Raw genomic sequence first — 26,908 nt, 5'->3', positions numbered from 1 at the left:
AAAGAGGTAAAGGAAGACAACAATATTTACACATACCATGCATGTAGTAGGGAACTGGTGGCAAATGCTATAATGAGAATTCTTCTTACACGCATGAACCAAAAAAAAACCTTTCAAATGAATAAAAATATTCACTGAGCATGTTTTACAGGCCAGGTAGCTACTGTCATAATGTTTTTTTTTCCTACAATGGTTAAAAGGAAAGTTGTGTAAATAAATATATAGCATCTTTTTTGTTGTTTTTCAAATATGTTATAGAATACATAATATAAAAATACTGTATTTACTGATTCCATTTATACCTGGAAACTGAGATAAATTCTATCAAAAATGTATTTTTAGTTCTGTTTTAAATTAGGAATATGCCAGTGTGGTAGAAGGAACTTAAACTCAGAATTAGAAAACCTGGGTTTAGGTTGCCTTTACCCCGGTATGTCCTCCATGTTACCATTTTTTTCTTTCTGAGTCTCAGATTTTTTATTCATAAAGTGAGAATGTTGCACCAGGAGATTTCTATGGCAGTAGTTTTCTTTTTTATTTTCAACTCCTGGCCTCAAGTGATCTGCCTTAGCCTCCAGAGTAGCTGGGGTTACAGGCACAAGCCACTGCATCTGGCTTAAGACAGTACTTTTCAGAATGTCCGTTTGTGACAAGATAAGGAGCCTTGTACCTACCCAAAAGTAAATCAACATACTGTTTTCTTCATTGAGAAAGTTTTTCCATGAAAAAAAAAATGTCCGCTGAAAAAAACAGTGTGGTTAGTGCTGTAGTTGATTTGCATCCTGCAAAATCTTCTTAGTTCCTCATAGCCTGGTAATCATCAGTTAATTTGGAGGCCACACTTTGATTGATATCAGGGAGCAAAATAGTTTAATTAGAAAAATAGTTCCTGTTGGTTGTATTTCCTCTTATGAATTGACTATTTAAGATTTTTCTCCATTAAAGCTATTGAAATTTTAGTATATTTTAAAAATAGATTTATGTGAGCTCTTTCTTATAGTTAATTTGCTGTAAGTATTCTTCCCCTACCATCTGGTTTATTTCCATGCTTTACCTTGTGCTAAACACTGTCTCTTCCCCACTACAGGTTCGCAATTCAGACCCTAATGATCCAAATAGAGAAATGGTTGTTCAACTACTAGATGACTTTAAAATATCAGGAGTTAATGGAACACGTATCCTTTTAAAAACCTATTTGAGAATAAATCATCCCAATCCCAAAGAAAGGAACTAGATTTGTTGTGTAGATGGCCTTGGTGTCTTTTCTAAGGCAAACTATAATAAAATTACCTCTTTTATTGTACACTTCTGAACACATATCTGAATTTTGTCTAATTTTGTGTGGTGTGATTTTTCAGAATATTGCTTTAAGCTTCTTGTCCTCTTTTCAGGCAAATTAAAGCGAAATCAAAGGAAACTTTTAGAAAATGCGTTGTATCACTAAGTAAAGAGTCTATGATTTTTGTCAGTTAGCACAGAAACTTTAAGGGAAGTAATTTCTTATGAAAAATACTGAGTAGGCCGGGCACGGTGGCTCATGCCTGTAATCCCAGCACTTTGGGAGGCCGAGGCAGGTGGATCACCTGAGGTCAGGAGTTCGAGACCCACCTGGCGAACATGGTGAAACTCTGTTTCTACCAAAATACAAAAATTAGCTGGGCCTGGTGGCAGGCTCCTGTAATCCCAGCTACTGGAGAGGCTGAGGCTGGAGAATCACTTGAACTGGGGAGGCAGAGGTTGCAGTGAGCCGAGATTGAGCCCACTGCACTCCAGTCTGGGGGACAGAGCCAGACTCTGTCTAAAAAAAAAAAAAAAAAGATACTGTCTAAAAGAAAGAGAAAAAGAGAGAAAGAAAAAGAAAGGAAGAAAGAAACTGGATGAACAATTTAAGGTATGATTGTATTTATTATACTAAGCCTCAACTTTGAAGAGGCTGTGAATGTAGTTTATGTTTAGAGTCTAAAAGGGTGTAATTGTTCACGTTCTATTATAATGAAAAACTGACTTGTTTTATGTTTTTATCTGGATGTTTTAGAACTGTAGAATTGAAAGGAACCATAGCTGATTTTCTTCACAGGTATCAAAGTGACGTGCGGTGAGCTAATGGAAAGGTTATTGCAACAGCTGTGCTTATAAAGGTCAATCAGATTTTTCAGTAAAAGATGAAGTCGAATCTTACTTAGATTGGATAAATCTAAAATCACCTGTTTATAAGCTGTTTTTAAAATGTATAAAGACATTTCATACATTATTTTACTTTTCATGCATGTTTAGCTTCCTTTAATGCACATTCCTAATTGCTGTTGATCTTTTTGTATTTAAAGGAGACAGGACTACATATGACTGTAGTTTCATGTAGACTATGGGAAGAGATTTGAACAGAGAAGCAGGAAGGAAGGGATGGGAAAGGAGAGAGAACAGCTGATAATGTGGAAAGACTATTGTTCTAAAGTCAATTCTGAGTCATTTCTTAGAAAAATACAAATCACAGATTACCCAGATGTCTAAGGAAAACTGCTGCAACCATCTTAAAACAGTATCTTGTGCTTATTGTGGTCACTTTGTAGATGGCTCGCTCTCTCTCTCTCTCTCTCTCTCTCTCTCTCTCTCTGTGTGTGTGTGTGTGTGTGTGTGTGTGTGTGTGTGTGTGTGTTCAAAGAATTAAGAATTCTAACCAAGGAATTTTTTAAAAACCTACACAGGGTGTCGTGATGGCCATATCTGTTTTTTCTATTATTTAATCTTGCAATGTTTGTCATTGTTCCAGATTTCTTTACTAATTTGCAAAAGTTCCAAGTAAAACTATAGAAATACTCTCAAATCTCCCTCGTAATGCTGAGTACCTTTATTTGACCCTAACTAAGCAAAGAAGGCTTTTTAACTATTGAAATATCTTAGTAGGTTTGAATTTCAAGTTCCAAGATATTTTTCTTTTTCTTTTTCTTTTTTCTTTCTTTTTTTTTTTTTTTTTTGAGATGGAGTTTCACTCTTGTTGCCCAGGCTGGAGTTCAATGGCATAATCTCGGCTCACTGTAACTTCTGCCTCCTGGGTTCAAGTGATTCTCCTGCCTCAGCCTCCCGAGTAGCTGGGATTACAGGTGGATGCCACCACACCCAGCTAATTTTGTATTTTTAGTAGAGATGGGGTTTCACCATGTTGGCCAGGCTGGTCTCAAACCCCTGACCTCAGGTGATCTGCCCGCCTCGGCCTCCCAAAGTGCTGGGATTACAGGTGTGAGCCACTGCGCCTGGCCCCCAAGATATTTTTCAAACATTGCTAGGTGGTTTCTCTGTAGCTTCTGTCCATTGATTCCCTATTTTATTCTTTTCTCCATTTATTCTTAGCCATTTTTTCCTGTCTTTCTTCATCCTTATCTCCCAGCTGTCTTTGCTTCTGCATTATTTACTACTGTTAGAGATTGAAAGGATATAACTCAAAACACTATGTTAAGGGTTAGTAATGGCTCATGTCACTCTCCTGCCTCTATCTGTTTTCCCAACATAACATACCCACACAGAGCAGTACATCCACATTCGTGTGTATGTTTGTTCAGGCGTTTTTTTCTCTGGACCACTATCGTTTCTCATATTAAAATATAAAGGACCCTAAACTAGGAAGTTAGTTCTTACAGAATTCCATATAAACTGGCTCACTCTACTTGCCTGGAGAGTGAGGGGCAAAGAATGATTAAGAAGGAGGACAGTTGGTTTCTCTATATAATGTTGACATTAGCCAGTCATTATTGTCTACCTATATGACCTCCTATGTCTTTAGGATACTTTTTTTTTCATGCTGTATACTGTCTGTTTTGCTAGCTCCTCTTATTCATAATGTGCCCTAAATGTGCTTACTTAATAACATAAGCCTTTTATTTTCAGCCTTTTGTTATTTTCTTTACACTGTCTCCCCATTAGATTTTTTTAAAAATATAACCTTGTGGGCCGGGTGCAGTGGCTCACACCTGTAATCTCAGCACTTTGGGAGGCCGAGGTGGGCGGATCACGAGGTCAGGAGACCGAGACCATCTTGGCTAACATGGTGAAACCCCATCTCTACTAAAAATACAAAAAAAAGCTGGGCGTGGTGGCGGGCGCCTGTAGTCCCAGCTACTCAGAAGGCTGAGGCAGGAGAATGGCGTGAACCTGGGAGGAGGAGATTGCAGTGAGCCAAGATAGCGCCAACTGCACTCCAGCCTGGGCGACAGAGCAAGACTCCGCCTCAAAAAAAAGAAAAGTAACCTTGTGATTTCAATTACTAGTGCCTCTGATTGCTACTCATTAGCTTTCTTTCACTCAAATTATTTGGCTCTTCCTTTTTGCCACTTGATTATGATGTTTTGTCAAGTTTTTTTTTAAGCTACTATATGTTTGGTCATTTTAATATCACTGCTTACAAATTAAAACATTTTCAAATTGTAATACTTCTCTCAACAAATAAAAATTAAGCAGATGGAAGCTAGAAACATAAGAGAATAGCTTTACAATCCTATTTTATGTTTAGTCTTTTTAAGTAATCTGCATTTTAAATAATCTTGTTTTGATAATTTTTTTTATTTAATTGCTTTTTTATTTTTATTTATTTTGAGACAGAGTTTCGTTCTTGTTGGCCAGGCTGGAGTGCAATGGCGCAATCTCGGCTCACTGCAACCTCCGCCTCCCAGGTTCAAGCGATTCTCCTGCCTCACTCTCCCGAGTAGCTGAGATTACAGATGCACACCACCACGCCCAGCTAGTTTTTGTATTTTTAGCAGGACGGGGTTTTGCCATGTTGGCAATCCACCTGCCACAGCCTCCCAAAGTGCTGGGATTGAAGGCATGAGCCACCATGCCCAGCCTATTTAATTGCTTGTTTAAAAAAATTTCCTGGCCAGGTGCAGTGGCTCACGCCTATAATCCCAGCACTTTGGGAGGCCAAAGCGGGCGGATCACGAGGTCAGGAGTTCAAGACCAGACTGGCCAACATGGCGAAACCCCATCTCTACTAAAAATACAAAAATTAGCGAGGCGTGGTGGCACGTGCCTGTAATCCCAGCTACTTGGGAGGCTGAGGTAGGAGAATGGTTTGAACCTGGGAGGCGGAGGTTGCAGTGACCTGAGATCATGCCACTGCACTCCAGCCTGGGTGACAGAGCAAGACTCCATCTGGGGGGGGGGGAAATTTTTTTTCTCAGCAGAATCATTGGTAAATTTCAAATGTAAAGAAGTAGAAATAGTTTAATGAATCCCCACAGATCCATTACCCATTTCAGGAGTTATCAACTTATAGCCAATCTTGTTTTGTCTGTACCTCCTGATAATTCTGTAGCCAATCTTAAACATTTTATCTGTAATTGTTTTAGAATGTATTTCTAAATGACAAGGACTCTTAAAATATAACCTAGCCAGGCACTGTGGCTCATGCCTATAATCCCAGCACCTTGCAAAGCTGAGGTGTTCAAGACCAGCCTGGGTAACATAGCAAGACCCTGTCTCTACAAAAATAAAAAAATACTAGCCAGGCATGGTAGCTCATGCCTGTAGTCCCAGCTACTTGGGAGGCTGAAGCAGCAGGGTCACTCGAGCCTGGGAGTTTGAGGCTGCAGTGAGCTATGATAGTGCCACTGTACTCCAGTGTGGGTGGCACAACAAGATGCATTCTCTGACAAAAAGATTTGTTAAATAAAAAGATAACCTGAATGCAATTATTATACCAAAAAAAAGAAATTGGGACCAGTTTCTTAGTCACAAGTTTCTCTAGTCAGTGTTTCAGTCTCACCAAATGTCTTGTGCTTTATTTTCTTTTTGTCGTCTTCTTCTTCTGCTGCTGCTGCTGCTGCTGCTGCTGCTGCTACTACTACTACTACTACTACTACTACTACTACTACTACTACTACTATTGCTACTACTACTACTGCTACTACTGGTTGTTCTTATTGTTCTTGTTCTTCTTCCTCTTTGGTCTAATTTTTTCTTTATTGTGGTAAAATACACATAACATAAAATTGTGCAGTCATTACCATCATCCATCTTCATAACTTTTCATCTTGTAAAACTGAAGCTCTATACCTGTTAAATGGCTATTAGATCTCATTGGTTTATTGTGTTAAGTCCTCTATTTCCTTGCTTATCTGCTGTCTGCTTGTTCTATACATTATTGAGAGTGTGGCATTAAAATCTCCAACTATTACTGTAGAACTATTTCTCCCTTTAATTCTGTCAGTTTTTGTTTTATATAGTTTGGTGGTCTTTTAATAAGTATGTAATGTCTATAATTGTTATATCTTCTTGGTGGTTTGTTGAACCTTTTATTAATATAGATAATGTCCTTCTTTATCTCTTATAACTTTTTCTGATTGAAAATCTATTTTGTCTGATATTAGTATAGCCACCCCTGATTTCATTCAGTTACTATTTGCATGGAATCTTTTCTTCAGCCTTTCACTTTAATCTGTTTGTGTCTTTGGATCTAAAGTGAGTCTCTTGTAGACAGCATATAGTTGGATCTATATCTATATCTATATGTGTATTCTACCAAACCAAAGTTATAATCATACTAGCTTTTAGACTAATTATTTTTTGACATATTGGTTTTTTAAATCATGTAGAAAACAAAAAGAGGAGTTATAAACCATTATTACAATATTAGCTTTTATAATTGCTCAAGTATTTACCTTCATTGATAATCTTTATTTCTTCATATGGATGCCTGGCTTTGTGTTATTGTTTAGTGTCTTTTCATTTCACCTTATAGGACTCCCTTGACCATTTCTTACAGGGCACATCTGGTAATGAACTCGTTCAGCTTCTGTTTACATGGGATGTCTTAATTTTTCTCTCACTTTTGAAATACTGTTTTTCTTAATATAGGATTCTTGGTTGACATTATTTTTCTTTTAGTATTTCAAATATATTGGCCCACTGCTTTCTGGCCTCCAAAAATTTTTGATGAGAAACTTGCTGATAATCTTAGTGAGGATCCTTTGTATGTGAAGAGTCACTCTTCTTGATGCTTTCAAGATTCCCTCTTAATCTTTCAAAAGTTTGATTATAATGTGTCTTGATGTGGGTCTCTTTGAGTTCATCTTGCTTAATGCTCATTGAGCTTCTTGGATTCATGTCTTTCATCTAATTTGTGACGTTTTCAACCATTGTTTTTTTTTTTCAAATATTCTGTCTGGCCATTTCTTCTTCTTTTCTTTTCTTTTTTTTCTTTCTTTCTTTCTTTCTTTTTTTTTTTGAGATGGAGTCTCACTCTGTCACCCAGGCTGGAGTGCAGTGGTGCAATCTCCGCTCACTGCAATCTCTGCCTCCCGGGTTCAAGCCATTCTCCTGCCTCAGCCTCCCAAGTAGGTGGGATTACAGGTGCACACCACCACACGCAGCTAATTTTTGTATATCAGTAGAGATGGGATTTCACCATGTTGGCCAGGCTGGTCTTGAACTCCTGACCTCAAGTAATCCACTTGCCTTGGCCTCCCAAAGTGCTGGGATTACAGGCGTGAGCCACCGTGCCCAGCCCCCTCCTCTATTCTTCTTCTGGGACTGCCACAGTGTATATTTGGTCTACTCGATGATGTCCCACAGGTCCCTTAAGCCTCTTCACTTTTCTTCAATCTTTTTTCTTTCTATTCCTCACACTTGATAATTTCCATCACCCTAACTTCAGGTTTGCTGATTCTTTCTTCTGCCTACCCAAATCTGCCTTTGAATCCCTCTAGTTAATTTTTTCATTTTGGTTATTGTACTTTTCAGCACCAGAATTCCTTTGGTTTCTTTTTAGTTTTTTTTTTATCCTCATTAATATCTCCGTTTTGTTTATATATTGTTTTCTTGACTTTCTCCACATCTTCCTTTTGTTCTTTGAGCTTTTTTTTTTTTTTTTTTCTGAGACAAGGTCTTGCTCTGTCAAGGTCTTCACACCACCCAGGCTAGAGTGCCGTGGTGCGAACACAGCTCACATCAGCCTTGACTACCCAGACTCAAGTACTTCTCCTGCCTAAGCCTCCAGACTACAGGTGCATGCCACCACACCCAGCTAATTTTTAAAATTTTGTAGAGATGGAGTCTCACTGTGTGGCCCAGGTTGGTCTTGAACTCCTGGGTTCAAGCAGTCCTCCTGCCTTGGCTTCTGAAAGTGATAGCGTTACAGGAATGAGCCACCACACCTGGCCTGAGCATCTTTAAGACATTTGTTTTAAAGTCTTTATCTAGTAGGTCTGCATCAAGTCTTTTTCAGGGACAGTATCTGTTGATTTATTTTTGTCGTTTGAATATGCTGTACTTAACTATTTCTTCATATGCCTTGTGATTTTCTTTTGAAAACTGGACATTTAAATCTAATATGGTAACTCTGGAAATTAGATTTGGCCATATCCCTAAGGTTTGATGGGGTTTGTTATTTTTATTTATTTATTTTTTTGAGACAGGATCTCACTCTCTTGCCAAGGCTGGAGTACAGTGGCACAGTCATGACTTAAACTGCAGCCTTGATGTCCTGGAATCAAGCAGTCCTCCTGCCTCAGCCTTTCAAATAGCTGAGACTACAGTTGCATGCCACCACACCCAGCTAATTTTTTATTTTTTGTGGACATGGGGTCTTGCTATGTTGCCCAGGCTGGTCTCAACCCCCTGGGCTCAAGCAGTCATCCTGCCTCAGCCTCCCGAAGTGCTGGGATTACATGCATGAGCTGCTGTACCTGGCTCTGTTTTGTTTTTGTATTTGTTTTTCTTATGTAGTCTTTCTCTTCCAAGGATCAGCCTGAGATGTAAACAAAAGGTCTTTGCTCAGTCTGCATCTTTCCCTGGGCATGCGCAGTCACTTTCTGATTTTCCCTCTATATGCAGTTGCTTTTGAATGTCCTAGTCTATTTATTTATTTAGAGACAAGAGTCTCTGTCACACAGGCTAGAGTGCAGTGGCACAGTCTCAGCTCACTGCAACCTCCGCCTCCTGGGTTTAAGCGATTCTCCTGCCTCAGCCTCCCGTGTAGCTGGGATTACAGGTGCATGCCACCACACCTGGCTAATTTTCGTAATTTTAATAGAGACAGCGTTTCACCATGTTTGCCAGGCTGGTCTCGAACTCCTGGCCTCAAGTGATCTGCCCACTTTGGCCTCCCAAAGTGCTGGGATTACAGGTGTGAGCTACTGTACCTGGCCGTAAATGTCCTAGTCTTAATGTCTGGCTCCCAAAGGGGAAAAAGAAAGAAATTGAAGGAGAGGAAATAGGGCACTGGCCCTTTAAATCTTTGCAAGATCACTTGAGCCAGAAGAGGGGCTTAAAACAATGGAGGGGGGTTACAAAAATGGCCACCCGCCTCTCTGGTACTTGGGGCAGGATCCTTTTTGCCCACCATGGCTCCAACAAACTGTGTGCAGGGCTGCTTGCTATAGGATTAGGGGATAGGTGGTTGCCACTGTGCTAAGAGCTGAAATTGACCAACATTTACAATAATTTATTATCCAAGCCTCTTCTTCAGGAAGTTGTGAGCCCTCAGTAGACTCCAGAGTTTCTTAAGAATCACATTAGACAGATTCTGCCAATGCATTGGTTGTCTAGGTGGGGAAACAGATTTCTGGTGGCTTCTTACTCCACCATCTTCTCAGACTCTTCTCTAGTTTACGATTCTTACTTGAGTCAGGATCTGTATGACATTTTGGCAGTTTATTACCTGGCATCAAGATATTGCAGGCTCACCTTGTGAATTTCCTGTCTTAAATCTAGAATCAGTTTTTCTCTAAGAAGCCCTAATTCCATTCAGTGGGAAATGACATCCAGAATCTAAGCACTTAGGGGTATGCTTTGCTACTGGGTGAATCTTTACCTTTATGATTTGTTGATTCATTGCAAAAAGCACATACTTTCACCTCCTTCCTGTCTTCCCTTTTGGGGGGTCACTATTTGAGTTGCCCCCAAAGCTTGCTTTTGTGGATGGGTAGATTTGTTTGTTTGGATTATTTTTCCAAATTGTTTTATTTTGGACTAATTCTGTTGCTGTGCCATCAAATTCACTAATCTTTTTATTCTACAAAATCTAATCTGCCATTTATTCCATCCAGTGTGTTTTGATCTCTCACATTGCACTTTTTGTCTCTGGAAGTTCATTTTCAAGTCTTTTTTTTTTTTGAGACGGAGTCTCCCTCTATTGCCCAGGATGGAGTGCAGTGGTGCAGTCTCGGCTCCCTGCAACCTCCGCCTCCTGGGTTCAAGTGATTCTCCTGCCTTAGCCTCCTAAGTAGCTGGGACTACAGGCACGCGCCACCATGCCTGGCTAGTTTTTTTGTATTTTTAGTAGAGATGGAGTTCCACCATATTGGTGAGGCTGGTCTCAAACTCCTGACCTCGTGATCCGCCCACCTCGGCCTCCCAAAGTGCTGGGATTACAGCCATGAGCCACTGCACCCGGCCCATTTTCAGTCTTCTAAAAAATACTTTTCATGTCTCTACTTAATTTTTTGAACATATGGAATACAACTATAATAACCATTTATTGTCCTTGTCTAATTCTAACATCTGTGATGGTTCTAAGTCAGTTTCACATGATCGATTATTTTAATTTTGGATATGTTTTACTACCTGGTAATCACATTGTAAGTTTTACCTTGTTGGCTGCTGGATGTTTTGTATTTCTATAAATCTTCTTGAGCCTTGTTCTGGGATGGTGTGATGTTACTTGGAAAGTGTTTTATCCTTTTAGATTTTACTTTTATGATTTGTTAGATGGATCCAAAGCATTGCTCAGTCCAGATCTAATCATTCCCTCTACTGAGGCAAGACCTTCCCAAATATATCCTACCCAATACCCTGTGACTAAATTTTTCTAGTCTCTTTGCTGGGAACAGGCACTGTTCCAAGCCCTATGCGAATGCTGGGCATTGTTCTCTATAATCCTTTAAGATGTTTTTTCTTCTCTGCCTATGCTAGTTTCCTCACACACATGTGCTTTGCTGAATCCTTGAAGGGGCGGGCCCCCTCTGCAAATCTCCAAATTTCTGTCTTTCTGCAGCTCTCCCCTCTCTGGTACCTTTTTCAGTGAATTATAGCTGCCTTGGTCTCTCCAGACTCTCAGCTCCCATTGATTCAACTTGTGGAGTCTACCTGGAAAGCCTCAAGGCAATAAGATGGGGCAATCCCACGGTTCAGCTCTTGTTTCATTTTTTCAGGGATCACTGTACTTGTTGTCTGATGTCCAGAGTCTTCTGTTGTTTTTGTATTTGGTCTGTTTGAGTATTGTTTTTTCAGTAAGATAAGTCCAGTCCCTGTTACTCCATCTTGGCTAAAGCAGAAAATTTGATAGGTGCTGGGGTTTTTTGTTTGTTGTTTTTGTTTTGTTTTTGAGACGGGGTGTCACTGTGTCACTCAGGCTGGAGTGCCGTGGCATGATCTCTGCTCACTGCAGCCTTGACCTCCTGGGCTCAGGTGATCCTCTCACCTCAGCCTCCTAAGTAGCTGGAACTACAGGCACACGCCACCACACTTGGCTAATTTTTGGATTTTTCTTGTAGAGACAGGCTTTCACCTTGTTGCCCAGGCTGGTCTTCTTGAACTCCTGGGCTCAAGGGATCTATCTGTCTCGGCCTCCCAAAGTGCTAGGATTACAGGCATGAGCCACCATGCCCGACCCGTCATAGGTTTTATATTTAAGAATTTGCCAAGCAGTTTTCCAAAGCGCTTGTACCATTTTAGACTTCTACTAGCATAATACAAGAGTTCTAATTGTTCCACAACCTCACCTACATTTGGTGATGTTTAGTTTTTTTATTTTAGTCATTTATTAGTTTGAGATGCTATCTTATTGTAATTTTGATCTGTGTTTGTGGTTGTCATGTGCTTTTAATCTTACGTAGTTTGGAACATTTATGACATTGCCTTTTTTTTTTTTTTTAATTTAAGAATCCAGGCTACTTGTTTTATGCCACCTTAGTTTGGATTTGTTTGATTGTTTCCTCATGATTAAATTCAGGTTAACTGTGTTTGTCAAGCATACTACATGGATTATTGCATTAGAATATGCATTCTAATGCATATTAGTATATTGCATTAGAAGGCACATGATGTGAATTTGTGCTTATCATTGGTGGTAGTAAGTTTGATCACTTGGTTAAGGCAGTGCCTTCCAGATTTCCCAGTTGTAAAGGTACTTTGTTCTTTTTGTAATTAATAAGCAATCTGTGGAATGATATTTTGACACTGTGACAATCCTTTTTCCCAACAGTCTTTCACATAGTTGTTTTAGTATTCACTGATTCTTACCTGAATCAGTAATAGTATACTATAGTGATTGTAAAAATGGTGATTTTCTATTTCTGTAATCCCTTATGTATTTATTATTTGGCTTTCTTCTCTAAAGAAGATGTTTCTCTTCCTCCTGCCTCCACACTTACTTTCAGATCAGTGTGGACTTGTTCTGTTTTTAATTCATATATTAACTCATAATTTTATCCTTTATAATGGTCTGGCCGGGCGCAGTGGCTCACGCTTGTAATCCCAGCACTTTGGGAGGCCAAGGCAGGTAGATTATGAGGTCAGGAGTTCAAGACCAGCCTGGCCAATATGGTGAAACCCCATCTGTACTAAAAATACAAAAATTAGCCCAGCGTGGTGGTGCACCTGTAGTGCCGAGAGGCAGAGGTTGCAGTGAGCTGAGATAGTGCCACTGCACTCCAGCCTGGGCAACAGAGCCAAGACTCCGTCTCAAAAAAAAAAAAAAAAGAAGTCTCCATGTTGGCTGGTGACATCCTTTTCAAGATGGTTCCTGTTTCTTCCTGACAGGTTCTCTTATTTGTTAGAACAGCAAGGTGTTCCAAGTTTACCCTGTATTTTTCCTACCTTGGATTTGGCCATTTTTCCAAGGAGCTCAGGCTTTCCTTTAATGGAGAATGTTAAAGTCTGAGCACTAGACCATTACTATATATGTATGTCTTAACTTGCATGTAGAAGCCAGTGGGGGTGGAAGACATCAAGATACTACTAAAATCTCTGTAGTGCCCTGCACAATTTTAGACTCAGAGTATTCCTGCTGTGTGGTGTCATCAGGTTGTTCATACATAAGGACAACACATGGTGGCACTGGAATCAAGATTAGTTTCGTAAAATACAGAGCATTAAGCAAGTTTCCTATTTAAAAAAAATGTTGGCATTTACGTTTTTGAGGTTTAAGTCTTTCTTGTACATTCATCTCTTCTATAGTTAAGGAATAATTTGTTTTTCCTTGCTTTGAAGCTGTGAGAGTGGGAATTTTTACCCTGGACACCAATTTTGATATTAGGGAAGAAACTAATTTACCTGAAGCTAATCAACAGCTTGAGGCTTGAGCCTACTGCTTTCTTTCACTATTTGCATATGTAGGTTTCACTTTTTCTTTTACCATTGAGTATTTTAATGTACATAATAATATTGATAAGCCAGCTGCCCACAATTTAATGTTTCATGGATGCTTTCATTGACTATAGCATTAGACTTTGAAATTTTAGAATATTAACAGCTACATATTTATTCATTCAAGCTCTGTAACTTTTTATACTGAAAGAAAATAATACATAACATTTAATAGGGTGGAATTCACAGCTTGTCTTGCCGTGTTCTTCTTTTGTGCCGTTTTTTCCCTCCTTAATGAATTCCTAGATATCTGCATGGTATTTGAAGTTTTGGGGCATCATCTGCTCAAGTGGATCATCAAATCCAATTATCAGGGGCTTCCACTGCCTTGTGTCAAAAAAATTATTCAGCAAGTATGTATCTTGAATCAGCAAGTATCTTAGTCTTGACTATGTAGTGATTTTTTAATATTCTTGAAGTGTCAGGACTTTATTTTTTCCAATAGAATTTTTGTTTTAAGGCCGGGTGTGGTGGCTCATTCCTGTAATCCCAGCACTTTGGGAGGCCGAGGCGGGCAGATCACGAGGTCAGGAGATCAAGACCATCCTGGCTAACATGGTGAAACCTCCTCTCTACTCAAAATACAAAAAGTTAGCCGGGTGTCTTGGCAGGCGCCTGTAGTCCCAAGCTACTCGGGAGGCTGAGGCAGGAAAATGGCGTGAACCCAGGAGGCGGAGCTTGCGGTGAGCCGAGATCACACCACTGCACTCCAGCCTGAGCGACAGAGCGAGACTCCGTCTCAAAAAAAAAAAAAAAAAGAATTTTTGTTTTAAAAAGTAAGTTATTGGCTGGGCGCGGTGGCTCACGCCTGTAATCCCAGCACTTTGGGAGGCCGAGGCGGGCAGATCACCTGAGGTCAGGAGCTCGAGACCAGCCTGGCCAACAGTGCGAAACCCCGTCTCTACTAAAAATACAAAAATTAGCCGGGTGTGGTGGTAAGCGCCTATAATCCCAGCTACTCGGCAGGCTGAGGCAGGAGAATCGCTTGAACCCGGGAGGCAGAGGTTGCAGTGAGCTGAGATCGCGCCACCGCGCTCCAGCCTGGGCGACAGAGCAAGACTCCATCTCAAAAAAAAAAAAAAAAAGTTAATTGCTAAAATTAAATATTTCATTCAACCTTTAGAATTTATTGTGCTTATTCTCTTTTTAAATGTTTTAGCATAACCATTTTCCCCCAGGTTTGCCTCCTATAATAATTAGAAAGGGAAGCTGAGGTTCCTGACTTGGGAACATTGGAGCCCTTATCCAGAAGTTCTGGTTGCAAATAGTAATTTTACCTGAATAGATAATTGCTATGTCAGATTATTGCCATCTCTTTATACAGCATGATTCATAGGCATTTTCTAATTTTCTAAAGAGCCTTCAATATACAGTATAGATTTTACCATCAGGAAAATATTAATACTTCAAGGTGCAAAAATTTGTTTGGATTATATGTCCTGGAAAGAGCTCCAAACTGGGCAGCAAGAGACCTCAATTCTTCCTCAGTGAGGAAATTTGAATTAAAGATATCTAAATCTCTGTCAGCACCTACATTACAACACTTAGAGGGTGTGTGTGTGTTGAAGTTTATTCTCAGTCTTTGCATTGTACATAGTTGAAGAATATCTCCAAATAGAATCAGCTTTGTAAAACATTGAAGAATTTTTTATTGTAAATAATTTCTTGCCTTTTTCATAGTTTAATCTTTCTGAGAAAGTTTATTTGAGCTTTTTTAAAAGGTGCTTTTATTCTCTATAGAAAACGCTATCATATCTTTTTTTTTTAATGTCATGTTATAATCTCTTACTTCTCCAGAAAGCCTGTATTTTGTGTTTGCAAGTCTGCCACTCTATTTCCATTCAGGTGTTACAGGGTCTTGATTATTTACATACCAAGTGCCGTATCATCCACACTGACATTAAACCAGAGAACATCTTATTGTCAGTGAATGAGCAGTACATTCGGAGGCTGGCTGCAGAAGCAACAGAATGGCAGCGATCTGGAGCTCCTCCGCCTTCCGGATCTGCAGGTATATTTTCTTTTAGGGACTTCGCTATCATTAGAAGTTAAAAAGAAATTTCTATTTTTATTCTGTTACCAGGGAATTAAACACCACTCAATCCATTTCAACAATAACATATTTAAGAAACATTATCAGCTTCCAAGAGACATTCTCACTGTTACTTCCATAGGGGAAGGAGAAAACTAGATATTGTGTCTTTGTGTTGTATGTTATAAAAGCTGGTGTGTATTGTTTAAAAATATTTTTTCTTATGATTTGATGATTTTTGAAGTGTTTACCTCTTACTGTGATCACACATGCTCATTTATAGGACTGGTAGTCTGTAGAGGGACAAGATAACATTGCTATTAATAGTTTGGGTTTAAACGCTGGAGTAGACAGACTTGGTTTGAATTTGGGCTTCATCCTAGACTGAGAAACCTTAGCTGAGTTATTTTACTTTATTTTCCCTCAACTGCGAATTATTGGGATTAAATGGTAAAGCAGTTAGTAGTGTGCCACACAATATTATATACCAAATAAATTGCGGGACCAGGCACAGTGGCTCACGCCTGTAACCCAACACTTTGGGAGGCTGAGGTGGGTGGATGATTTGGGCCCAGAAGTTTGAGACCAGCCTAGGCAACACAGTAAGACCCTGTCTCTACAAAAATTTAAAAAATTAGCCAGGCATAGTGATGCGTGCCTGTAGTCCATTTACTCAGGAGGCTGGGGCAGGATGATTGCTTGAGCCTAGGAAGTCAAGGCTGCCACGAGTTGTGATAGTGCCACTGCACTCGAGCATAGGCAACAAAGTGAGACCCTAAGACATAAAATTAAATAAATAAATAAAGGCTGCTTTATGATTTTTTTTCTTTTGAGATACAGATTTTAGTTTTAGTAGTGTGTCATTTTTTAGGAACTTGCTTGATCCTCAAGTTGAGGTATTAGTTATACACTTCTTTAAAAAGGAAGACTAAAGAAGGGGGAAATGGGGAGTTGGTTGTTAAATGGATGTAGTTTCTGTTTTACAAGATGAAAACATTCTACAGATCCTGTTATACAACAGTGTGAATAGTGTTAAAACCACTGAATGTACACTTATCTAGAGTATAAATTTTTATTATGTGTTTTTTGTTAACCACGGTTATTATACAAATATTTTAAAAAGAGGAAGACTGAAGATCCTACCTTCCAGCTAAGCTACACTGTTATCCATGACATGCTGTAGAGCAAATTACTATAGCTCTTGATGTCACCTAGACTCCCCTTTTAAAACTGACAGATTCTGGGTAGCATTTGAGGTGAAGAGGTTGTTGCTTGTCCCTTTCTATTTTAAGCAGTGCATGGGAATGGAAAATAGGTGATTTTTAGCAACTTTAGTCATGGAAACCAGAAATGGGAACTTGGTTCTTTGCACTTATTGATGCTACCTGGGGAGGAAGAATTTTATTTATCCCTTTTTTTTAAGTTTGGCAATTTCTATTCATTATTTTCTTTAAAAATGGTAATAATATAGCTTCTACTTAAGTCATTTAAAAACAATAGTTTTCTCTGCAATGTAGACTACATAAGAAAGACTTTTCATTCTGGTAGAGTGTTTTATCTGAGCCTTAGTTTATATTGCCTGATGAATGCCAGAATTCTTACTTGGTTTTCTTTTCTTTTCAGTCAGTACTGCTCCCCAGCCTAAACCAGTAAGTATAAGGTGTTTCTATATTTAATTTTGATCTATGGACTATGGGCATGGGTTCTTCTGTTGTGGATGGTAACAGTTTGTTTCAAGTTTGAGAACCAAAAGGAAAAAAAATTCCTGCGCTTCTATAATTTTCTCCAGTAAATTCCCATGCACCTTCATCACATTTGTACTGGTGAGGCCTCTAAAAAATTCGAGTTTGTCTGAATGTAAACCAACCCCACGGACTGCTCAGAAGACCACACTTTGTTATTTATTCTGTTTTTATTTGGGTTTATAAGAGTATCCCGCATCTTTTAATTTAATGAAAGACTTAAGTGCTATGTTAGGGAAAGATTTGTGAAATTTAATTAGGAAGTAATTAAAGTTAACTATCTCCAACTGGGGGTAATTAATTAGCCACCTGAAGGCTTTATCTGTTTGTAATCTCCGCCCAGGCTGACAAAATGTCAAAGAATAAGAAGAAGAAATTGAAGAAGAAGCAGAAGCGCCAGGCAGAATTACTAGAGAAGCGAATGCAGGAAATTGAGGAAATGGAGAAAGAGTCGGGCCCTGGGCAAAAAAGACCAAACAAGCAAGAAGACTCAGAGAGTCCTGTTGAAAGACCCTTGAAAGAGAACCCACCTAATAAAATGACCCAAGAAAAACTTGGTATAAATAGAACATCACGAAAATTACTTTACAACACACTTTAACGTTAATTTATCATTGCTATATAATACAGTGGTTTCATACATACAACACATCTCTGGGGGTATCTTTATAAGAATATGGATCTTGTCATAAATGTTAGGCAGGTAATATTTAAATGTAATTTGTAACTTTTCTCAGGAAATGGAACATAGATTTCATTTAACAATTGGGTAAAAGTAAGATCTTGGCCCTTCCGGAAATAGGTTTTAGATGTTTAGTCATGTTTTTATGTCACTCAGTATAAGTTCTAGAAAATGTTTTAATCTTGTGAGAAATGTTTCTGTTCTTTCACTCACACACATATGCATATATCTTTTTTTGTTCGTTTGTTCCTTAGAAGAGTCAAGTACCATTGGCCAGGATCAAACGTTTATGGAACGTGATACAGAGGGTGGTGCAGCAGAAATTAATTGCAATGGAGTGATTGAAGTCATTAATTATACTCAGAACAGTAATAATGAAACATTGAGACATAAAGAGGATCTACATAATGCTAATGACTGTGATGTCCAAAATTTGAATCAGGAATCTAGTTTCCTAAGCTCCCAAAATGGAGACAGCAGCACATCTCAAGAAACAGACTCTTGTACACCTATAACATCTGAGGTGTCAGACACCATGGTGTGCCAGTCTTCCTCAACTGTAGGTCAGTCATTCAGTGAACAACACATTAGCCAACTTCAAGAAAGCATTCGGGCAGAGATACCCTGTGAAGATGAACAAGAGCAAGAACATAACGGACCACTGGACAACAAAGGTACCTATGCAGCTATACTTCCTCAACACTCCTTCCCTGCACAACACATTCACAGATTTCTAGACTAAAAGTATGATTGTTTTTGTAACTATAGCTTTACAACAGGTGTGTCTAAGTTACGTTTAAATTGTAATCTGTAGCTAACTTTATCCATCATGTACTGAGTACACAGCACTTCATTTGTTGCTGTGAGGGCAGAGGTTTTTAATTCTGGAAACTCAAGGCGTTGCTGTGCTCTTTTTGTCTCAGAAAATGTAAGTTGTCACTTGGGTATTGCTGACTGTATTACTCTTACCTTGGAGAGCTTTATTACTCATTGAGTATTTCTCTGTTCATTGAACAGTCTTATTGATGATGCCTGTTGTCTGTAGGAAAATCCACGGCTGGAAATTTTCTTGTTAATCCCCTTGAGCCAAAAAATGCAGAAAAGCTCAAGGTGAAGATTGCTGACCTTGGAAATGCTTGTTGGGTGGTAAGTTAAACTTGCCTCAATGGTGTTTTGAAGTGACTGGGAGGATGAATGAGAATTTGGACTTAGTTATGCAAAACATCCGTAATTCTGTACCCAGATTGATACAACACTTCAGTGAATATTTTTTTACTTTTAAAAAAACCTTTTACTATGGAAAAGTTTAAATATACTTACGAAAGTAGAATGGTAATCGTGATCATGAAAAGTCCTTCTGTTACCCCACCCCACTCCAGATACCCATCACCCAGATTCAGTAATGTCAACTCCTGGCCAATCTTGTTTTTTATATATATATCATTATTAACTTTCAGACACTCAGTGCCTATGTTCATACTCCCCTACTCCCATTTTCAAAATTGATGACTAACTTATAAATTGTAACCTCCTTTTAATTCACTTAACATATTTTGGACACTTTGCTTTGTCAGCCAAAAATTTAAATACAATTCAGTTCATTACATTGTTTTCCTAGTACACTTTAATCTACATATTTTTGACAGCTCTTTGTGATGAGACTCTGCACGCAAATCTTTGTATAGTTTTTCTTAGGACATGTCCTAGACATAGAATTGCTAAGTCAGAAGTTCTGTGATTTTTAAAAGGGCTTTATGATGTATAGTGTCATTTAACTTATTTTTAGTTATTCATAATGACATGTAATTAGAAATAATTATATGTTTTTTGATGTATAGTGTCATATTACACTCTAGAAAAGATACTTCAGTTAGCCAGGCACGGTGGCTCATGCCTGTAATCCCAGCACTTTGGGAGGCGGAGGCTGGCGGATCACATGAGATCACCTGAGGTCAGGAGTTTGAGACCAGCCTGACCACATGGAGAAATCCCGTCTCTACTAAAAATACAAAAAAATTAGCCAGGCGTGTTGGCGCATGCCTGTAATACCAGCTACTTGGGAGGCTGAGGCAGGAGAATCACTTGAACCTGGGAGGCAGAGGTTTCGGTGAGCCGAGATCACGCCATTGCACTCCAGCCTGGGCAGCAAGAGTGAAACTCCCATCTCAAAAAAAAAGAAAAGAAAAGATACATCAGTTATTCTACCTTTAACAACTCAGAAAAGTATTTTCTTGTATGATCTTCAGGCTAAATAGTGGAATCTCATTTTAATTGGCGAATTATTTATACTGTTGTTTTTTACTGTGTATCTAATAAAGTGTTTTAAGGTTTTTTTGTTTGAGACAGAGTCTTGCTCTGTCACCCAGGCTGGAGTGCAGTAACTCAATCTCAGCTCACTGGAACCTCTGCCTCCCGGATTCAGGTGATTCTCCTGCCTCAGCCTCCCAAGTAGCTGTGATTACAGGCGTGAGCCAGCATGCCCTGGCTAATTTTTGTATTTTTAGTAGAGGAGGGGTTTCACCATGTTGGCCAGGCCAGCCTCAAACTCCGGACCTCAAGTGATCTGCCCGTCTCGGCCTCCCAAAGTGTTGGGACTACAGGCATGAGCCACCATACCTGACCAAGGTTATTTTTAATGGACATCTTTTTAAAATCTATAATAGAATGATTCACACATAAATGACAGTACTCAAAGAGCCATATGCTTTTAAATGGGACATGGTTCAGACCTCAGAAGGATCTTACTTCCCATATTGATTGTAGAATATTGTGATAACCTTTTAGAAAAAACAAAGCCAGCTTAGCACTGACTAATAAGAATGTGAAGCAGCTTTCCAAGTAATTAGAATTACTCTACTACGCTATCATCTGGTCCAGGTCACCCTGGATGACTTCAGTAGTGACTGCAATAGCTTCTTCACTTTCTCCCTTCTGCTGCCCTTGCTCCCCGTAGACTATTGGCAACACATCTATCAGAGTGATACTTTTTTTTTTAATTTGTATATGTTCATGACGTATAAGTGCAGTTTTGCTAGGTTGATATATTGCATTGTGGTGAAGTCAGGGCCTTCAATGGATCCATCACTGAAACAGTGCACATTGTAACCACCAAGTAACATCCCTTCATCTACCCTTTCACCCCACCCTCTGAGTCTTCATTGTCGATCGTTCCACACTATGCCTCCATGTGTACACATTATGTAGCTCCCACTTATAAGTGAGAGCATGTGGTATTTACCTTTCTTTGAGTTGTTTCAATTAAGATAATGGCATCCAGTTCCATCCATGTTGCTGCAAAACACATGATTTCATTCTTTTTTATGGCTGAATAGTATTGTGTTCATTCCATACCACATTTTCTTTATCTACTCCTAGACACTTGGGTTGATTCCATAGTTGTAATTATGAATAGTGCTGTGATAAACATACAAGTATAGGTATATTTTTGATATGATTTATTTTCCTTTGTGCAGATACCCAGCAGTGGTACTGCTAGATCATGTGGTAGTTTTATTTTTAGTTCTTTGAGAAATTTTCATACTATTTTCCTTCTTTCTTTTTCTTTTTTTTTAAATGGAGTCTCACTCTATTGCCCAGGCTGGAGTGCAGTGGTGCGATCTCTGCTCACTGCAGCCTCTGCCTCCCAGGTTCAAGCAATTCTCCTGCCTCACCCTTCCCGCGTAGCTGGGACTACAGGCATGTGCCGCCACAGCCGGCTAATTTTTTGTATTTTTAGTAGAGACGGGGTTTCACCATGTTGGCCAGGATGGTCTCGATCTCCTGACCTTGTGATCTGCCTACCTCGGCCTCCCAAAGTGCTGGGATTAGAAGCATGAGCCACCGCGCCCAGCCATTCATACTATTTTCTATAGAGATGGTGCTGATTTTCATTCCCACCAAGAGTGTGTAAGAAGTCCCTTTTCTCCACATCCTCTCCAACATGTTATTATTTTTTGTATTTTTAGTAATAGCCACTCTGATTGGTGAAAGATACCTCATTGTGGTTTTAATTTGTATTTCTCTGCTGGTTAGTGATAGTGGACATTTTTTCATTTATTTGTTGGCCATTTGTCTTCTTTTGAAAAATCCCTATTCATGTCCTTAGTCTACCTTTTAATGGGATTATTTGGGTTTTTTTTAATTGAGTTGAGTTTCTTGTAAATTCTAGATGTTAGTCCCCTGTTGGGTCATATAGTTTGCAGATTTTTTTCTCCCATTTTGTAGGTTGCCTGTTGACTCTTGATTATTTCTTTTGCTGTGCAGAAGCTTTTTTGTTTAAGTCCCATTTGTCTATTTTTATTTTTGTTGCCTGAGGTCTTAGTCATGAGTTTCAGGTCTTATATTCAAGTCTTTAATCGGTCTTGGGTTGATTTTTGTATACAGTGAGTGATAGGGATCTTTTATTCGTCTGCATATGGCAGTCCAGTTTTCCTAGAACCATTTATTGAAAAGGATGTCTTTTTCCCAGTGAATGTGCTTGTTGACTTTTCAAAGATCAGTTTGCTGTTAAGTATATGGCTTTATTTCTAGGTTCTCTATTCTGTTCCATTGATCTGTGTATCTATTTTAATACTAATACATGCTGTTTTGGTTGCTGTAACCTTGTATAATTTTAAGTCAGACAGTGTAATGCCTCTAGCTTTTTTCTTTTTGCTTAGGATTCTTTTGGCTATTTAGGTTCTTTTTTTGTTCCATATGAATTTTAGAATTGTTTTTTGTAATTCTGTGAAAAGATGACATTAGTATTTTGAAAAGAATTGCATTGAACCTGTAGATTGCTTTGGATAGTGTGATTGTTTTTAAAATTTTTTTAATTTTTAATTTTTAATGGGTACATAGTAGGTGTATGTATTCGTGGGGTATCTGAGATGTTTTGATACAGGCATGCAATGTGAAATAATCACATCATGGAGTAAAATAGGGTATCCATCCCTTCAAGCATTTATCCTTTGTGTTACGACAATCCAATTATATTCTTCTAGTTATTTTTAAATATATAATTATTATTCACTATAGTCACCCTGTTGTGCTATGAAAGAGTAGATCTTATTATTTGTAAGTAATTTTTTAATACCCATTAATCATCCTTATCTCCCCACTTCTCCCACACTACCCTTCCCAGCCTCTGGTAACCATCCTTCTACTCTCTGTGTCCTTGAGTTCTATTGTTTTGATTTTTAGCTCCCACAAATAAATGAGAACATGTGAAATTTGTCTTTCTGTGCCTGGCTTATCTCATCTAACATAATGATCTCCAGTTCCATCCATGTTGTAAATGACAGGATCCCATTCTTTTTTATGGCTGAATAGCACTTTATTGTGTATATGCACCACATTTTTTAAATTCATCTGTTGATGGACACTTAGGTTGCTTCCAAATCTTAAATATTGTGAATAGTGCTACAACAAACATCGGAGTGCAGACATCTTTTTTATATACAGATTTCCTTTCGTTTGATTATATACGCAGCAGTGGGATTGCTGGATAATATGGTAGCTCTAGTTTTCTGAGGGACCTCCAAACTGTTCTCCATGGTGGTTGTAACCAGTTTATATTCCTATCGTCAGTGCAGGAGGGTTCCCTTTTCTCCACATCCTTGCCAGCATTTGTTACTGCCTATCTTTTGGACGTAAGCCATTTTAACTGGGGTGAGTGAGATGCTCTCGTAGCTTTGATTTGCCTTTCTCTGATGGTCAGTGATGTTGAGCACCTTTTCATATGCCTCTTTGCCATTTGCATGTCTTCTTTTGAGAAATGTCTATTCAAATCTTTGGCCCATTTTTTGATCAGATTATTAGATTTTTTTTTTTCCTATAGAGTTGCTTGAGCTCCTTATATATTCTGGTTATTAATCCCCTATCAGATGGGTAATTTGCAAATATTTTCTCCCATTCTGTGGGTTGTCTCTTCACTTTGTTGATTGTTTTCTTTGCTGTGCAGAAGCTGTTTAACTTCATGTGATCCCATTTGTCCATTTTTGTTTTGGTTGCCTGTGCTCGTGAGGTATTGCTCAAGAAAATTTTTGCCCAGACCAGTGTCCTGGAGATTTTCCCACATGTTTTCTTGTAGTAGTTTCAAAGTTTGAGATCTTAGATTTCAGTCTTTAATCTATTTTGATGTGATTTTTATGTATTACGAGAGATAGGGATTGAGTTTCATTTTTCTGCATATGGGTATCCAGTTTTCCCAGCAGCATTTTTGACTGTCTATATCTTGAAAAGTTGCTGTAGTTATCTTTGATTGGTTGATCTTTCTACTTAGGGTAAGAGTAGTTTACACACTACAATTAACGGTGTTATAATATTCTGTGTTTTTCTGTATACTTACTGTTACTGGTGAGTTTTGTACCTTCACATGATTACTTATTGCTCATTAATGAGTTTTTCTTTCTGATTGAAGAAAGATTTTCTCTCTTCTTTAAGATTTCTTGTAAGGATAGGTCTGGTGTTGATAAAATCCCTCAGCTTTTTTTTGAAATCCCTCAGCTTTTGTTTTGTGTGGGAAAGTCTCCCCTCCCCCTCCCCCTCCCCATGTATTTGCCTGGGGATCAGTGGGCCTCCTGTATCTGGATGCCTTAACTCTCTTGTTAGACTTGGGAAATTTTTATCTACTATTTTCTTAAAGAGGTTTTCTAAACTGAAAAAAAAAATTATTTATTCATTCATTTAATTAATTAATTAATTAATTTTTTTTTTTTTTTTTAAAGAAACAGGGTCTCTGTTGCCCAGGTAGAAATGAGGTGGTGTCATCATGGCTTGTTGCAACCTTTAACTCCTGGGCTCAAGCAGTCCTCCTGCCCCAGCCTCCTGAGTAACTGAGACTACAGGCACGCACCACCAGGCTCAGCTAATTTTTTTTATTTCCTTATATTTATCTGACTAGAATATTTCAGAGGACCTGTTTTCAAGTTCTCAGATTCTTCTACTTGTTCCAGTTTATTATTGAGGCTTTCAAATGTATTTTGTATTTCCTAGAATAAATTTTTTATTTAATTTATTAATTTATTTGAAACGTTGTCTCACTCTGTCACCCAGGCTGGAATGCAGTGGTATGATCACAACTCACTGCAGCTTCAATCTCCTGGGCTCAAGCGATCCTCCTGGCTCAGCCTCCTGAGTAGCTGGGACCCCAGGTGCATGCCAACACACCCAGCTAATTTTTTTTAGTAGAGACAAGGTCTCACTATGTTGCCCAGGCTTGTCTTAAACTCCTGGGCTCAAGCACCTTAGCCTCCAAAAGTGCTAGGATTACAGATGTGAGCAACTGTGCCCTGCTTCAGTGAATTTTTTAGTTCTAGAATTTCTGGGGTTTGTTGTTGTTGTTGTTGTTGTTGTTTTAAGATATCTGTCACCTTGGTAAATTTCTCATTCATCTCTTGAATGGATTTTCTGATTTCCTAGTATTGATTTTCAGATTTCTCTTGCATCTTATTGAGCTTCTTTAAAATCAGTATTTTGATTTATTTGGCATTTCAAGGAATTCTTTTTTATTGGGATCTGTTGCTGGACAATTGTTGTGGTCCTTTGGTGCTGTCATATTTACTTGTTTATTTATGTTTTCTGTGTCCTTCCGTTGATATCTGCACGTTTGTTGCAGTAGTCACTTGTTCCAATTTTTTTGAAATTGCTTTTGTAGGGGAGAATATTTTTCTGAAGTTGTATATATGTTGTTGGTTAAGTAAGATACTTTTTGATTTTGATTTTGGATACCTCTGGTAGTATGGTTTTTGTATAACTTTTTTGGCAGTACACAGGGTCAGGGGTATCTGCAATTTCCTCTGTGGCTTAGGGTACAGTTTAGGTTGTGGTGAGGTTTTGCTGGGGACTTGGATGCCAGCTGAGCCAGTCTTTGGACCCTGATGGTGGCATTAGTGGGCTGAGTGTTCCTGTTCTTAGGCCCCAGAGCGTTGATTCCAGTGTTAGTGGGTCCTGGAGGTGTGATTCGTGGGTCTCTGACTGGGTATATGGGCAGGTTCTCAGGCCCCTGGGCAGCTGGTATAATGTGGGGGATGGCAGTTAGAGTGGTGGAGCAACCCGCTGGGACCCAAGCAGTCTGTGTTGTTGTTGTTGTTGTTGTTGTTGTTGTTAGCTGTGATGGGTCGGAGGGGGCTAGTCCCTAGTTTTACAGCCACCGATAGCAGGGCAGTGGGTATTTTCCTAAGTGTGCTTAGAGAAGCTTGGTCTCTGCTGTTCCTCTCCCAGCTGGGTGGCAGTTGCAGCCGTGTCGCCCAAGGGCAAGCGCATAGCCCAGCTTTAAACTCTCAAAATGGTGCCAGCTGTTGGCCTGTGACTGAGAGGGTAGGTTCCCTCTCAAATGAACAGCATGGGCAAGAAACTGTGGGGAGTTACAGTACACTCAAGTCTCAGTCTCAAAAAAGCCTGTTGTCTTAGGTATGCATAGGAGAGCCTGGTTTTCCTGTCCCTCCTCAGCCAAGTGGCAGCTGCAGCCAGGTCAGCCCGAAAGGGCAAGGCACAACCTAGCATTAAACTCTCAAAATAGCACTTTATGCCTGGGACCAGAGAGGGGAGGGTCCCTCTTAGGCCAGCAGCATGGGGAAGAAGCTGTGGGGAATGTGGTCCACTCACATCTTGGTCTCACCGGCAGCCCATGGCAGGGTGATAGGGACCCTCCCAGGAGTGCATGAGAGTGCCTAGCCTCCCCTCTTCCTCCTCAGAGCAGTGGAATGACAGCAGCTGCATCTTCAGATCCCTGGTATCAAGGCTGTCAAAATGGCACCCAGCTGAAGCCGCTTAGACTCAGATGCCTGTGGGATTCTCTGTGGGTTCCCTGTTTGGAGCAACATCTGTCCAATCTTTAGGCAGTTCTGCATGTCAGGCCCGAGGCCCTAGTTGGTTCAGGGTTTCTCCCATAACCAAGATCATAAAACCCATTTTCAGAATGTGGGATGCTGGGGATTTCTCTCTTACTGTATGCCCATGCCAGCTTCCTCAGACCCTTTCCTTCTGGTGCTTCCTATCACTTCTCTGGTGAATCTTAGCATTCCTTCCTGGACAATCTGTTCAAAATGTGGGTATCTTCTGACTGTTCTGGTTCCTTTCTGTGGATGAGGCACATACTACCTGTGTCTAGTCAGC

At 39.3% G+C, this 26,908-nt stretch overlaps 1 protein-coding gene across 5 annotated transcripts in view; it reads left to right on the top strand.

Annotated features, from left to right (window-relative positions):
- Nucleotides 1-26,908, top strand: part of SRPK1 (SRSF protein kinase 1) — an 87,313-nt gene that overhangs the window by 33,397 nt on the left and 27,008 nt on the right. For all 5 annotated transcript variants that reach the window (XM_001172595.5, XM_054685729.2, XM_009451126.5 and 2 more), the window contains 7 exons: nt 1,088-1,175; nt 13,603-13,709; nt 15,202-15,367; nt 17,012-17,037; nt 17,474-17,687; nt 18,067-18,486; nt 18,858-18,958. In XM_001172595.5, the coding sequence (XP_001172595.3) occupies nt 1,088-1,175; nt 13,603-13,709; nt 15,202-15,367; nt 17,012-17,037; nt 17,474-17,687; nt 18,067-18,486; nt 18,858-18,958 (1,122 nt within the window). The remainder of the gene's footprint in view (nt 1-1,087; nt 1,176-13,602; nt 13,710-15,201; nt 15,368-17,011; nt 17,038-17,473; nt 17,688-18,066; nt 18,487-18,857; nt 18,959-26,908) is intronic.

This window comes from Pan troglodytes, chromosome 5 (genome assembly GCF_028858775.2).
Source record: "Pan troglodytes isolate AG18354 chromosome 5, NHGRI_mPanTro3-v2.0_pri, whole genome shotgun sequence".
Taxonomy (NCBI): Eukaryota; Metazoa; Chordata; class Mammalia; order Primates; family Hominidae; genus Pan; species Pan troglodytes.
This window is presented reverse-complemented; position numbering and strand designations above follow the sequence as displayed.